The 14,117-nt window shown below is 44.7% G+C and overlaps 1 protein-coding gene across 1 annotated transcript in view; it reads right to left on the bottom strand.

Annotated features, from left to right (window-relative positions):
- Positions 1 to 14,117, bottom strand: part of nav3 (neuron navigator 3) — a 296,390-nt gene that overhangs the window by 66,770 nt on the left and 215,503 nt on the right. Inside the window, exons 14-15 of the mRNA XM_056275775.1 lie at positions 3,581 to 3,710; positions 1,509 to 1,788 (exon numbers count right to left, since the gene is read on the bottom strand). Of these exons, the coding sequence (XP_056131750.1) occupies positions 1,509 to 1,788; positions 3,581 to 3,710 (410 nt within the window). The remainder of the gene's footprint in view (positions 1 to 1,508; positions 1,789 to 3,580; positions 3,711 to 14,117) is intronic.

Raw genomic sequence — 14,117 nt, 5'->3', positions numbered from 1 at the left:
ATGTGGTATATTCATGTACTGTGGCTCAACGAGAGTGAGATGAAACTATTAAGACACAGTTCACTTATGAAATGTTTTAACCACACACACTTGAGAGATATTAGCAAAACGGTTAAAACAACATTTTTGTTTCTGCATTGATAACAATCACATAGAACGAATCAAATGCAGTGGACTACCCATACAGCAGTAAGACGGAGTCTAGCTGGAAAAATACATCAACCTACATTGGAGAGCGACATAAGGCTAGCTCCTGCTTCTGAATGCAGGACTGCGGGGAACCCTTTTGTTTGTATATTCTCAACTCTGAAGCAACGCCTGCTGCTTTTTAATAGTTATGTTATGATTTCTACTGGTTTTAATATTTAAGAGTTATGTTATGATTTTTACTGGTTTTAATATTTAACAGTTATATTATGATTTTTACTGTTTTCAATATTTAATAGTTATATTATGATTTCTACTGGTTTTAATATTTAACAGTTATATTATGATTTTTACTGGTTTTAATATTTAAGAGTTATGTTATGATTTTTACTGGTTTTAATATTTAACAGTTATATTATGATTTTTACTGTTTTCAATATTTAATAGTTATATTATGATTTCTACTGGTTTTAATATTTAACAGTTATATTATGATTTTTACTGGTTTAATATTTAATAGTTATATTATGATTTCTACTGGTTATATATTGAATAGTTATATTATGATTTCTACTGGTTTTAATATTTAATAATTATATTATGATTTCTACTGGTTTTAATATTTAAGAGTTATGTTATGATTTTTACTGGTTTTAATATTTAAGAGTTATATTATGATTTCTACTGGTTTTAATATTTAAGAGTTATGTTATGATTTTTACTGGTTTTAATATTTAAGAGTTACATTATGATTTCTACTGGTTTTCAATATTTAATAGTTATATTATGATTTCTACTGGTTATATATTGAATAGTTATATTATGATTTCTACTGGTTATATATTGAATAGTTATATTATGATTTCTACTGGTTTTAATATTTAAGAGTTATATTATGATTTCTACTGGTTTTAATATTTAAGAGTTATATTATGATTTCTACTGGTTTTAATATTTAAGAGTTATGTTATGATTTTTACTGGTTTTAATATTTAAGAGTTATATTATGATTTCTACTGGTTTTAATATTTAAGAGTTATGTTATGATTTTTACTGGTTTTAATATTTAAGAGTTATATTATGATTTTTACTGGTTTTAATATGTATGAGTTATATTATTTGAGTCATAACAAATTTATGCATTGATTCTTTATTGTCATAACAGGTTTTTGCTTTTTTTTAATCTTTTTTGCAAATGTAAATAAAAGCAATAAACATTTGGTAGTATGTATATTAAATAAAAGTATATTAAATCAAATTTAAAGGATATATTGAATATATTTTAGCTTTGATAAAGCTTGATTGCAAAACGTTTCAAACATTAAAAAAAAAGGAAATAGAATACAGTTTGTTACTCATACCGGGTGTTTTGAGGGAGGCGGTGGAGCTCTTAGTCCTGGGAGGTGTGATGCCAACCTGGGCAGTCGCGCCTCTCCTCCAGGAGCCCGTCTGAGACGCCTTCTGGCCCGGGTCCTCATACTGGCCCTGCGGCTGCGAGGAGGAGGAGGAGGAATGTTTCCAGCGAGAGGTGGGGTCCATGTTGGCGTCCAGCTCCTCGTCGACCTTCTTCAGGTCCTCGGCTCCGGCCCAGCTGGAGCCAACCTCCTGCTCCGCATGCCGGGACCGACTCCCTCTCTGGGTCTGAGGAGGTTCCAGGAGCACAAAAACAGGGAGAAATTCACCAGTGTAAAGACATGTACGCACGGCAACACAGCTTCAGCCTTCATCACGTTAGACAGGGTTTCTGTTTTTGCAGATGATGTTTTGTTTTGTTTGTTCTGCCCCTTTTGTTTTTGTGCCCTTTCACAACTTTGCAATGAAAAACTATTGAATCAAAATGTTGACAGCCATTGAGAAGTTCATCCTGAAAGGACATACACATTTAACACAAAGGAATATATAACAAGTTTGTGTGCGAGGGTGTGTTTAAAAAGAACTTTTCTTGGCCTTGTGTTTGGTTTATGTGCCTGTCGTTATTCATCTTTGTAGAACTTCCAACAGGACGTTTCTTCACTTTGTTTCTTTGGTTTATGCATTTTTGTACTCGATTCATAATACACACCTGAGCATTCTGCAGCACTTTGGGGAGAAAAATCTCCCCCCCAAAATAAAACAAGAGCACAACAAATAAAATGTATTTCTATGACTATTCTCATTAACAGTGTGTGTGTATGTGTGAATTATGGAGGGGAGGTGCTGCCTTCAAAACCAGCCAAGTCATCTATTTTGAGAGGAACACACACGGAGGCGGTAACTATGCTACCTGGACAGATGGCGGGTCTCATTAGCAACACCAAAGTCCCACAGGGGCCTGGTGTGTTGAGTCTTTTCATGAGGGGCCAAAGGTACTTGGCTAAATTTACCGTAACCCCGGGGGACTGACAACCCAACGCCTTTTTCCTCGACTGCCAACTCCCCCGGCTGTGTTTTAGGGCTTACATCCAGACTGGTCTCCATTTCAAGCAAACACACATAACGAGCATGATGAGGAACTTGTCCGTTAAGGCTCAAACGAGGCTCATCGACGTCTACTGCTTCATGGCACCTTGTGTACTTGGCTTTTGTAGGAGACTTGCGTGTGATGGAAAAATGCGATCATCTAAAACACACCAGGAACTGAAAATACCGAGAAGGACGCTTCTTTCTATGTAAATCTCCAGGGCTGCACCAGTATAATAATGGTAAGACAGCGCCACCTGGATAAACACTGTTTACTGCTGCACCGGTTTTTGTTGGCTTTGTTCTCCTCACTACATGTTGTATTTATTTGCCTTATGTGTTGTGTGGAGTGTTTGTGTGTTTGAATGTTGCCGCTACTACACAACTGCCCCTCTGGGGACAAATAAAAACTACTTGACTTGACGGTTTACAATAATTTGGACACAAACTTATGAAAAGACGACAACATCATATTTGTGCGGTGACATCTTTTTGACCCCCCCCCCCTTTTCTCCCCAATTATACCCGTCCAATTACCCCACTCTTCCGAGCCGTCCCGGTCGCTGTTCCACCCCCTCTGCTGATCCGGGGAGGGCTGCAGACTACCACATGCCTCCTCCGCTACATGTGGAGTCACCAGCCGCTTCTTTTCACCTGACAGTGAGGAGTTTCACCAGGGGGACGTAGCGCGTGGGGGGTTCACGCTATTCCCCCCAGCCCCCCCCTCCCCCCCGAACAGGCGCCCCGACCGACCAGAGGAGGCGCTAGTGCAGCGACCAGGACACATACCTACATCCGGCTTCCCACCCACAGACACGGCCAATTGTGTCTGAAGGGACGCGGAGGTAACACGGGGATTCGAACCAGCGATCCCCGTGTTGGTAGGCAATGGAATAGACCGCTAAACTACCCGGACGCCCGTGCGGTGACATCATTGATTGGCGCCTGGCGCAGGGACGGCTCTCTCTCGGCGGGAACTTTCAGGCTGGCCCACCTGTGCTCCTTTGTTCTTGCGTGAAGATGAGGAGCCGGCGACGGCGTAGGCAGGCGTGTTCAGATCATCGGTGCTGATGTTGTCCAGTGTGTCGCTCAGACCGCTGCTCACTGAACTGCTGTCGTCCCAGCTACAGTTCAGGGGGAAGAGGAGGAGGAAGACATTAGTATTTGTCTTTGATTATTTTCCAGTTTTAACACATCTTTTTATTGCCCTCACTATGTTCTTCTATATCGCCATCGTGCACGTTGTCTTCTTTTTGCACCACAAAGTGCTCGTCCGTATTCCAGAAAAGGCCCAAAGCATGGACTGACATGCGAGGAAGGACTGTGTAATGACATTAAAGTTTTCATCCATTCACCCTTTCCATTTTAACCCAGGTCAGTTATTCAGCGAGTAGAGGTGGTGAACGTGTTTTCATGTAAACAACACGCCGCGGCACACTGACGGCCCTGCTGGCGACACTGAGAACTTATTTCAGACGCCAAAACTGGTCACAGACAGATAGTGGACAGGTAGTTCTGTGGGTTGGAGACAGTTAGCATTAGCGTTAGCACCCAAGGCGGCGACCATCAGTTAGACGTCACAAAAATTACCTACGACTTTTCACAAGTTTTCTTAAAATTCGTGCAGTATGACCGTAACTCCACCTGAACGGTTATTAATCACTGTTTTTTTTTAAAAGAAATGCTTCAAGTAAACAGAAGTGAAAGCCAATTAAACCAACAGGTGTTTTCAATGGAAACGGACTCTCTCAGGCTATTGTTTGTTTAACCTAGCAACAGTAACCAAAGCAGCGTGGGTGAGGGGCGGGACTTGACAAAGGACACACTGAAGCCTGTAGTGACTAGCAATGAGCTAGTGACTGACACGCTCATCGTCCAATGAACATCCAGACCCGGCTCATCCATCCTGCTTAACGGTGTCGTTAGGCTAATCGAACGGCTGTGACTCATTCTGAATCCTTATCTGAGACCCACTGACTTGTGGGTGATTGAGTTCTTTTCTGTAATGGGCTCAAGCTCGTTACTCATCAGGTCTCTCATTAAGTCTCATCGTGGGATTGAATAAATTGATGCTAACTGGCAAAGCCATGTCGGCATGGTTCTGAATGCTGAGAGAGTCTGAACACCCTGGATGAAGGCCGTAACGTTCAGGCAGCGATGGTTTCCATTCGCTCTCTGTTTGGCACAGCACAGAGGATTCAGAATCAGAACCAGAATCATATTTACTGTCAAGTACAAGAACATACCAGGAATCTGACTTGGTATGTTGGTGCAAGAGGGAAACATTAACAGTAAATAGTAAAAATAAAAAGGAAAAAGAATCCATCCATTATCCAAACCGCTTATCCTGCTCTCAGGACTGCGGGGATGCTGGAGCCTATCCCAGCAGCCATTGGGCGGCAGGCCCCCGGGGAGACACCCTGGACAGGCCGCCAGGCCATCACAAACACACACACACACAAACATTCACACCTAGGGACAATTTAGTACGGCCGAGTCACCTGACCTACATGTCTTTGGACTGTGGGAGGAAACCGGAGCCCCTGGAGGAAACCCACGCAGACACGGGGAGAACATGCAAACTGTCTTAGTCCGGACTGACCCGCTGAACAGGAGGTTGGGCTGGACTTTGGGAAGGTGGACAGGTAGTCCAACCCCCAAGGTTGGACTACCCCGGGGCTCGAACCCAGGACCTTCTTTCTGTGAGGTGACCGTGCTACCCACTGCGCCACCGTGCCGCTGAATACAAAGTAAAAAGAATAATAAATAAAATATAGAAACCAGAATCCGAATCAACTTTACTGGTCAAGTGTGCCTGTGCACACGAGGAATCTGACTCTGGTTCACAGCAGCTTCTAGCACTTGCAGACATCACTCACACAAAAACTTTTAAAAAATACAAACAAAAAAAAACCCAGAAGAAGTAAATGGAACAGCAGGACATTGGAGGAAAGCATGTCTGCACAACAGCTACGTCACCACTATACACAGGTTTGCTATGGTTGTGTAATCAACCACCTATGCCCACGCAGACATGGGGAGAGCATGCAAACTCCACACAGAGGATGACCTGGGACGGCCTGGGGTTCGAACTCGGGACCTTCTTGCCGAGAAGCCACAGTGCTAACCATTGGACCACCATGCTGCATAATAAAATTAAAATAAAAGTAAGGTGCATCAATTCTGACCATATATTTGACTTCCTTGCAAAAACCATTTTCTTCATTTCCCCTCCGGGAAATCACTTTTAACTACAATCAGTTAGCAAACTGGCCCTGTTGTCGTTTACTGTGCTTCTCTCCCGCTCTCTCCCTCTCTCTCTCGCTCTCTCACACACACACACACACACACACACACACACACACACACACACACACACACACACACACACAATTAGTATGCCATTAGTCAGTCTGCACGCACACACACACAGACACAGACACACACACACACACAATTAGTATGCCATTAGTCAGTCTGCACACACACACACACACACACACACACACACACAATTAGTATGCCATTAGTCAGTCTGCACGCACACACACACAGACACAGACACACACACACACACACAATTAGTATGCCATTAGTCAGTCTGCACACACACACACACACACACACACACACACACACGTAGATTACTTGGTACAGTTTGTTGGCATGGAAACCAGCTACAGCTATGAACTGCAGCTATGATGACAGTGCTTATGTATGTATGTATGTATATATATATATATATATATATGTGTGTGTGTGTGTGTGTGTATGTATGTGTGCGTGTATTACGGGGAGAGAGAGAGAGAGAGAGAGAGAGAGAGAGAGAGAGAGAGAGAGAGAGAGAGAGAGAGAGAGAGAGAGAGAGAGCAGGGGGGGCTCTGTGAATGTACAGGGAACTTAATTAAAAAGACATTGCAATGCCAACATGCTTACAAGTGCACACAAGTTTTTCTTACTTCTTCATTGTTTGTTGTCATACTGTCACAGGATTATTTTGCAATGTTCGAGTTCATTTGGATCGAGAGAGAGAGAGATGAAGACAGACAGGACACAAACAGTAACGATATCATTTATGTCTGAGTTTTACCTTCATCATCTTTCAGAAAGTATCTCCGTCTGTCTCCCATATAAACCAGCCTCCCTGTACTCAAACAGTCCCGCCCCACATCTCGGACCCCTCCAAGCTAATTACGCCTTTCCACCAAGCTGCCATCAACTCAGGCCCACCATTTATAATTCATCCAAGACCGAGATGAAATCTGCGGGCCGAAGGAAAAATGAATTTAAAAATGAAATGAACTTAAAAATGAGCGAGCGGTGGCTTGGCTGGGCAGAAATGCGTGGGTGAAGAGCGGGAGGAGGATGGATGGCGGTATCAGAGGGAGATAATGGAGCGATCGATTTTCTCAAGTTAGCTCTGAAAAAAAAAATCAATACCAATAACAGCTGTTCCACAAAAAAACCCTCAGAAACATGCATGCCGTTCATTTGCTTCATCATATGCTGTAATTAGAAGTTTAATGCTGTACTTTCAGAGTCAGAGGAGTGGTGCTGGTCGTGGCAGTGGTGGCGGTGGTGGAGAGGAGCCCCAAAAAAACAGTTCAACCATTTTCAAAGAGACAGCGGTGAACAGCGAGCGATGCCTGAGTGTGGGAGAAAAGGGAACATGTCATCAGTTTTCACTTGTGAGGGATCTGCAGCGTCTCAGCAAGTCTACAGAGACATGGCCTTGAAACCCAAACCTCCACTGATGCAGCACAGAACTGGTTCCGCTGTCAGGACCCACCCATCAACAACCACAGGTCCACTTCTTCTTTTTTTTGGACCCCCCCCCCCCCTTTTCAACAATTCCCAATGGTACCTGTCCAATTACCCCACTCTTCCGAGCCGTCCCGGTCGCTGCTCCACCCACTCTGCTGATCCGGGGAGGGCAGCAGACTACCACATGCCTCCTCCCATACATGTGGAGTCACCAGCTGCTTCTTTTCACCTGACAGTGAGGAGTTTCACCAGGGGGACGTAGCGCGTGGGAGGATCAAGTTATTCCCCCCAGCCCCCCCCCCCAAACAGGTACCCCGACCGACCAGAGGAGGTGCTAGTGCAGCGACCAGGACACATACCCACATCCGGCTTCCCACCCGCAGACATGGCCAGTCGTGTCTGTAGGGACACCTGACTAAGCCAGAGGTAACACGGGGATTAAAACCAGCAATCCTCGTGTTGGTAGGCAACAGAATAGACTGCTATGCCACCTGGATGCCACAAGTCAATCCATTTAACATTTGTTAAATACACTTTTTATTGTATTAAATGACTAATGAGTCTGACCTGAGTAAAATGTAAAACTGTTACTCCAGTATCTCTCCAATACAACGGTGAGAATCGTTTTTAAGAAGAAAAATTAATTACCCCCAATTTCTCATCAGCCTTTTCTAAGGTGGGGCTATTATGCAGAAATTGCTGCTTTCCATCATTTCATTATGATGAAAAAATCAAAACAATGAGAGCAAGGAAGAAGGTCAATACTTTTTTTTTCCTTCATGAACTTAATGGTCAATTTCTCATTTTGCCAAACTCAATATGTCATTTTCCCATTTCAGTTTTTGCCTCTATTTGAAAGCTATTACGGGATGACGGTGTAAGTGATGGTCTTACACTGAATAACATGTCACACGGCAGAATAAATGACCACCATCACCCTCCTGCTGCCGTTCAGACCCACATGTGGACAGCGGAGATGGGTCCTATCATCGAAGAATATGTATGTTCCATGTCAGGGCAAAACTGAAACCATTTCAATTTGTGACCATACTGTTTGACAAAGCTCAGTTTCACCCAAAAGACACACTTTGCCCATTTTGTGGCGAGAGTCTGACATCAAGCACCACAAGCACTCACCCCTGTCTTCCTTCCAATTAATGGAATAGAAAATATAATGTCTACACATGCACGGTAAATAAAATACAGTTAAATATGTAAACAGGAATTAAAGGCATGGCTGGGTTGGTATTTTGTAATATTGAGATCCTGTAAGAAAAGCCTGAGTCCTGTTTGTCTATCAGTGATACAGTAGTGAGAGTTACTGTATGTCTGCTGTAATGTCACTAGGGTGCACCATGCAGTATGATGGAAGAGTGATGCGTGACGTCACATAGACTCAATGCTGAGAAACTCCACCAATGTCACTCTTTAATACAGAAGAGACAAAACACACCATGCCCAAATCAACTTCCACAGACCATATGGTGGAAAGTGACTGGGAAGAGAGCCAGAGACTTGGGTTGGCATCAAAGGCTCGGCTCTTAGCTTATTACACTCTTACCTCATCAACAGAACTTTTTCTGTTGTTCTGGATAACTCTACTCCCTCGATGGCTCAGTTAAGTTGTGGTGTCCCTCAAGGCTCAGTTCTTGGCCCCCTTCTCTTTTCTATATACATGCTGCTCCTTGGCCAGGTCATTCAAAATCATGATGTGCTTTACCATTTTTATGTTGATGATGCAGTTATACATGTCACTAAAACCCACAGACCCTAGCACCCTGGCAAATCTCACAACTTGCCACTGACATTAAATCTTGGATGTCCAAAAATGTTCTCAAATGATGATAAGTCTGAGGTCATTCTGTTCAGTCCCGAAAATGCCATCTGCCCTTCTGTTACTAATCTTGATGGTCTGTCAGGTAGTCTTAAGCAGGCTGCTAGGAATGTTGGGGTAATATTTGATGCTAACCTTGGTTTTGATAATCATATCAAACATACTGTTCAGTGATGCTTTCTCCAGCTCAAGTTAATCTCCAAAATTAGGTAATTTTTATCAATTGCTGATGTGCAAAAAGTTGTACACACTTTTATCTATTCTCCGCTTGACTATTGTAATGCACTTTACTCAGGTATCGGCAAGGGCTCTCTCCACGGTCTGCAGTTGGTACAAAACGCTGCTGCTCGGCTCATTAGCAGGACAAAGAGACATGACCATATCACTCCTGTGCTTGCCTCCCTACTATGGCTCCGTTATATTTCGAACTGATTTTAAAAATGTATTGCTCTCTTTTAAGGCTTTAAATGGTCTTGCTCTTACATACATGTGTGATTTATTGACCTGGTATACACCCTCTCGACCATTAAGATCTGCAGATGGAGCCCCGCTGGTTATTCCCAGGTCTTGGTTTGTTACAAAGGGTGATCGGGCTTTTGCTGTTAGAGCCCCCACACTATGGACCTCTCTTCCAGTTGAAGTAAGACAAACCAAGTCTCTAGCTTCTTTTAAATCTCGTCTTAAAACTTTTCTTTTTATGAAAGCTTTTACATATGTTTGATATGTTTTTATTTATTTAAACTGTTTTTATTTTTACTCTTACTTATTTGGTCTTACTCTTATTTTTGCCTTGTCTGGTTTTATTTCTTTGTAAAGCACTTTGTAACCTTGTTTTAGAAAAGTGCTATATAAATAAAGTTATTATTATGAATCAGACTAACACTGTCCTTTAAGAAACACTTGATGCGATGAGCTGTCATCCCAGTGCTCCCACTCTTACTGGCCGTGTGTTGAGCCAACGTGACGGCAGAGCGTTTACACAAGCCATCCGGGGGATTTCTCTGACACCTTCACATAGTTTACATGGAGTCCTCCATGATGAGGACATCCTGATTAAAACTGACTTCCAGACACGTAGCTCTGAGTTGGATAGACTCTTTATTTTATGTCATTAGCATGAATCACTCGTTTACATCAAAATCTATCCCCCTAAATGTATTTCTACCATGAGTTTACTTTTCTTTAGAAGCCTTACTTCGCTAATCCAGTGACTTTGTAAGTTTGTCTGTGTTTCTGCGGTGTTTAACAGCAGCCTCTCATTCTGCTCACTGACTCGCATAATTCATTAGCAAATGGAGGGTCAGAGCGCTGGCGTGACAGGGACCGTTCACCGGGTCCACTTGACAACTTGATGTAAAGTTACCCTTACGCTTGGCAAGTCAAAGCTTTCAAAGGCAACGGGCGGAAGTTTACCTTGACCTCAAACTGACCACCCCCGACACCTCAATCCCACTCCGTATCCCATCCTCGGGGAGCAGCCCTGCTACCTGATGGTGACGGACAGCGAGGGGACAAAACCAACGATATGGCAATGAAACGAACCAATCACAGAGGACTTGGTGGCACTCCAGACTAGGAATGGGTACCGAAACGAAGTATGAGTGCTGATAATCTCCGACATTAACAGTTCTGCTATCAGTATTGGAGAAATTGAATTTCATGTTTACTTAGGCTACATAAACGTTATCTTGCACCTTTTGCCTCACCAACTCTGTTTCTAATTTGAAATAGCCCATCCATCCATTATTCGAACTGCTTATCCTGCTCTCAGGGTCGCGGGATGCTGCAGCCTATCCCAGCAGTCACTGGACAGCAGGTGGGGAGACACCCTGGACAGGCTGCCAGGCCATCACACAGGGCTCACACACACACACACACACACACACACACATTCACACACACACACACACACACACACTCACACACACCTAGGGACAATTTAGTACGGTGATTCACCTGACCTACATGTCTTTGGACTGTGGGAGGAAACCCACACAGACACGGGGAGAACATGCAAACTCCACACAGAGGACGACCCAGGACGACCTCCAAGGATAGACTACCCTGGGGCTCAAACCCAGGACCTTCTTGCTGTGAGGCAACCGCGCTAACCACTGCATCCCTACGTCTCCTTCCTGGCCTAAAGGTAATGCAACCCATGCGAGGCTTAAAATAGCGAGAGCAGCCGACATGAGTTTGAAGGAAGCTGGTGTTAGGACTATCTCCTTCCTGTGGAAACGTGAGCCAGGGGAATTATTCGACAAGCGTTCCGGCCATATGCCATTGGGTTAATTGGGTGGGATAAGGGGAAAAACTAGAAATAAATTTAAAAAAAAAAAAGAAGTAATCCAGCCACTGCATTCTTAGTGCCGGTCCCAAGCCTGGATAAATGGGGAGGTTTGCGTCAGGAAGGGCATCCGGTGTAACATCTTTGCCGAATCAAATATGCGGATCATAAATAAGATTTCCATACCGGATCGGTCACGGCCCGGGTTACCAACGACCACCACCGGTACTGTAGGCCAGCAGGGTGCCGGTGGAAACTATGCAACAGCTGGGTGAAGGAGAAGGAGAGGGGGAAGGCATGTCCAGAGGCAGCGGGGGAGGAGGAAGGGTAAGAGTGTGGAGGTGAGAGTGGGAAACTTGAATGTTGGCACCATGACTGGTAGAGGGAGAGTGCTGGCTGATATGATAATTAAAAGTACCGCTCTGTCCACACATGAGGAAATAAAGCAACGCTAATTCTGTTCTTTTTGTTTTGTATTTTCCCTTAAAAAGTAACAGAACTCATTTCAAATAGGATGCAGGTTTGCTTAAATGCTAGCAGCTACGCCTGATTCATCAAACGCAGGTTTGGATTCAGATGTCCAGATGCAAACCTGCATATTCTAATCCCGTCTCGCTCCTCCGTCTACTCATCTCGCTTTCTACCTTCTAACAGTCTTCTAGTTCTTCCTTTTTTCTTTTCATGTTATGTTTCAAACATAGCTATTCTCAAACGGACTGGATAACCTCTACCGCCGAAGGTGTCCGCGGTGTGAAAGCGGAGCGTGGTGAACACGCTCAAGATGTTTGGGAACACCAACAGATGGCTGTCACAAAGCCCACCGCCTTCCGACTCATCCAAACATGAAAATTAATTTTCCTCTTTCTTTTCCTTGCTGTGACACATCGTAAGCCTCCCTCCTTCCTCTCCGGCACAATAGTGACACATCTCCTTCTTCAGAAATGGAAAAAAAAAACACTAATTAGTTTGAACTGTGGTTAATATGATTAGAACATTTTCTTGGGCCGTTCCTCGCCAAGAAATGAACTAATTGAAGCCCCCCAGGCTTAGCGGGGAATCTTAATTACAAAGCAAACACACCCATTGGCTTTCGGGTGTGTTTCTTTTATTGTAATCCTTTCTCCGAAGTCATGTCAGTTAACGAGCTTAGTCGCTGCTCGTGACAATGAGACGACACAATGAGCGAGACCGCCGGTCAGGAAGACGGCGTGTGCACACAGACAGATCGGAGAGAAAACTGAAGCTAATACACACACACACACACACCGACAGCCTTCTAGACCAACATGTCACCAGAGACAATTGAACTTGTAATAGTATGAATTACAGTGCAGATGGTACTCTCTATCAGTTTGGAATAGAACAATTCGAAATAATAAAGATGGCGGCACTTACAATGTATGACCATGTGATGTCATACTGTCAGCAAAACTGGAAGATCCTGGGCATCTGGGTAGTGTAGCGGTCTATTCCGATGCCTACCAACACATGGATCGGTGGTTTGAATCTCCGTTGTTACCTCCGGCGTCCCTACAGACACAATTGGCCGTGTCTGCGGGTGGGAAGCCAGATGTGGGTATGTGTCCTGGTCGCTGCACTAGCGCCTCCTCTGGTCGGTCTGTCGGGGCGCCTGTTCGGGGGTGAGGTTCCCCTGGTGAAACGCCTCACTGTCAGGTGAAAAGAAGCAGCTGGCGACTCCACATGCATTGGAGGAGGCATGTGGTAGTCTGCAGCCCTTCCCAGATCAGCACAGGGGGTGGAGCAGCGACCGGGATGGCTCGGAAGAGTACGATAATTGGCCAGATAAAACTGGGGGGGGGGGTTTCCAAAACAACCGGCAGATCCTGTACCCCCAGCTGCAGGAAGGTCAGCAAGCTCCCGGCGGGCAAAAGAAACGTTTCAAAGACAATATAAAGACCAGTCTGAAGAAATTCCTCATCACATCGGGCAACTGGGTCTTGTTTATGAGTGATGGTAGGATGGAGCGGGAGATTGACAGGTGGATTGGTGCAGCATCAGCAGTAATGCGGACGTTGTACCGGACCGTTGTGGTGAAGAGGGAGCTGAGCCGGAAGGCAAAGCTCTCAATTTATCAGTCAATCTTCGTCCCAACCCTCACCTATGGTCATGAGCTTTGGGTAGTGACGGAAAGGGTAAGATGGCGGATACAAGCGGATGAAATGAGCTTCCTCTGTAGGGTGTCTGGGCTCAGCCTTAGAGATAGGGTGAGGAGCTCGGACATCCAGAGGGAGGTTGGAGTAGAGTCGCTGCTCCTTTGCGTTGAAAGGAACCAGTTAAGGTGGTTCGGGCATCTGATTAGGATGCCTCCTGGGCGCCTCCCTTTGGAGGTTTTCTGGGCATGTCCAACTGGGAGGAGACCGGAGGGTAGACCCAGAACTCGCTGCAGGGACTACATGTCCAATCCGGCCTGGGAACACCTTGGGATCCCCCAGAAGGAGCTGGGGAGAGGAACGGCTGAAGTGCCCTACTTAGCTTGCTGCCACCACGACCCGACCCCGGAGAAGTGGCTGAAGAAGAGATGAGATGAGATGAGATGAGATGAGATGGAGCAACTGGGAACACACTGCACTGGATAGGCGCTCCTGAAAGAAATTTGTGCAGGAAGGAGCTGAATGAAATGGAACT

This window comes from Lampris incognitus, chromosome 3, assembly GCF_029633865.1.
Source record: "Lampris incognitus isolate fLamInc1 chromosome 3, fLamInc1.hap2, whole genome shotgun sequence".
In the NCBI taxonomy this organism is placed as follows: Eukaryota; Metazoa; Chordata; class Actinopteri; order Lampriformes; family Lampridae; genus Lampris; species Lampris incognitus.
This window is presented reverse-complemented; position numbering and strand designations above follow the sequence as displayed.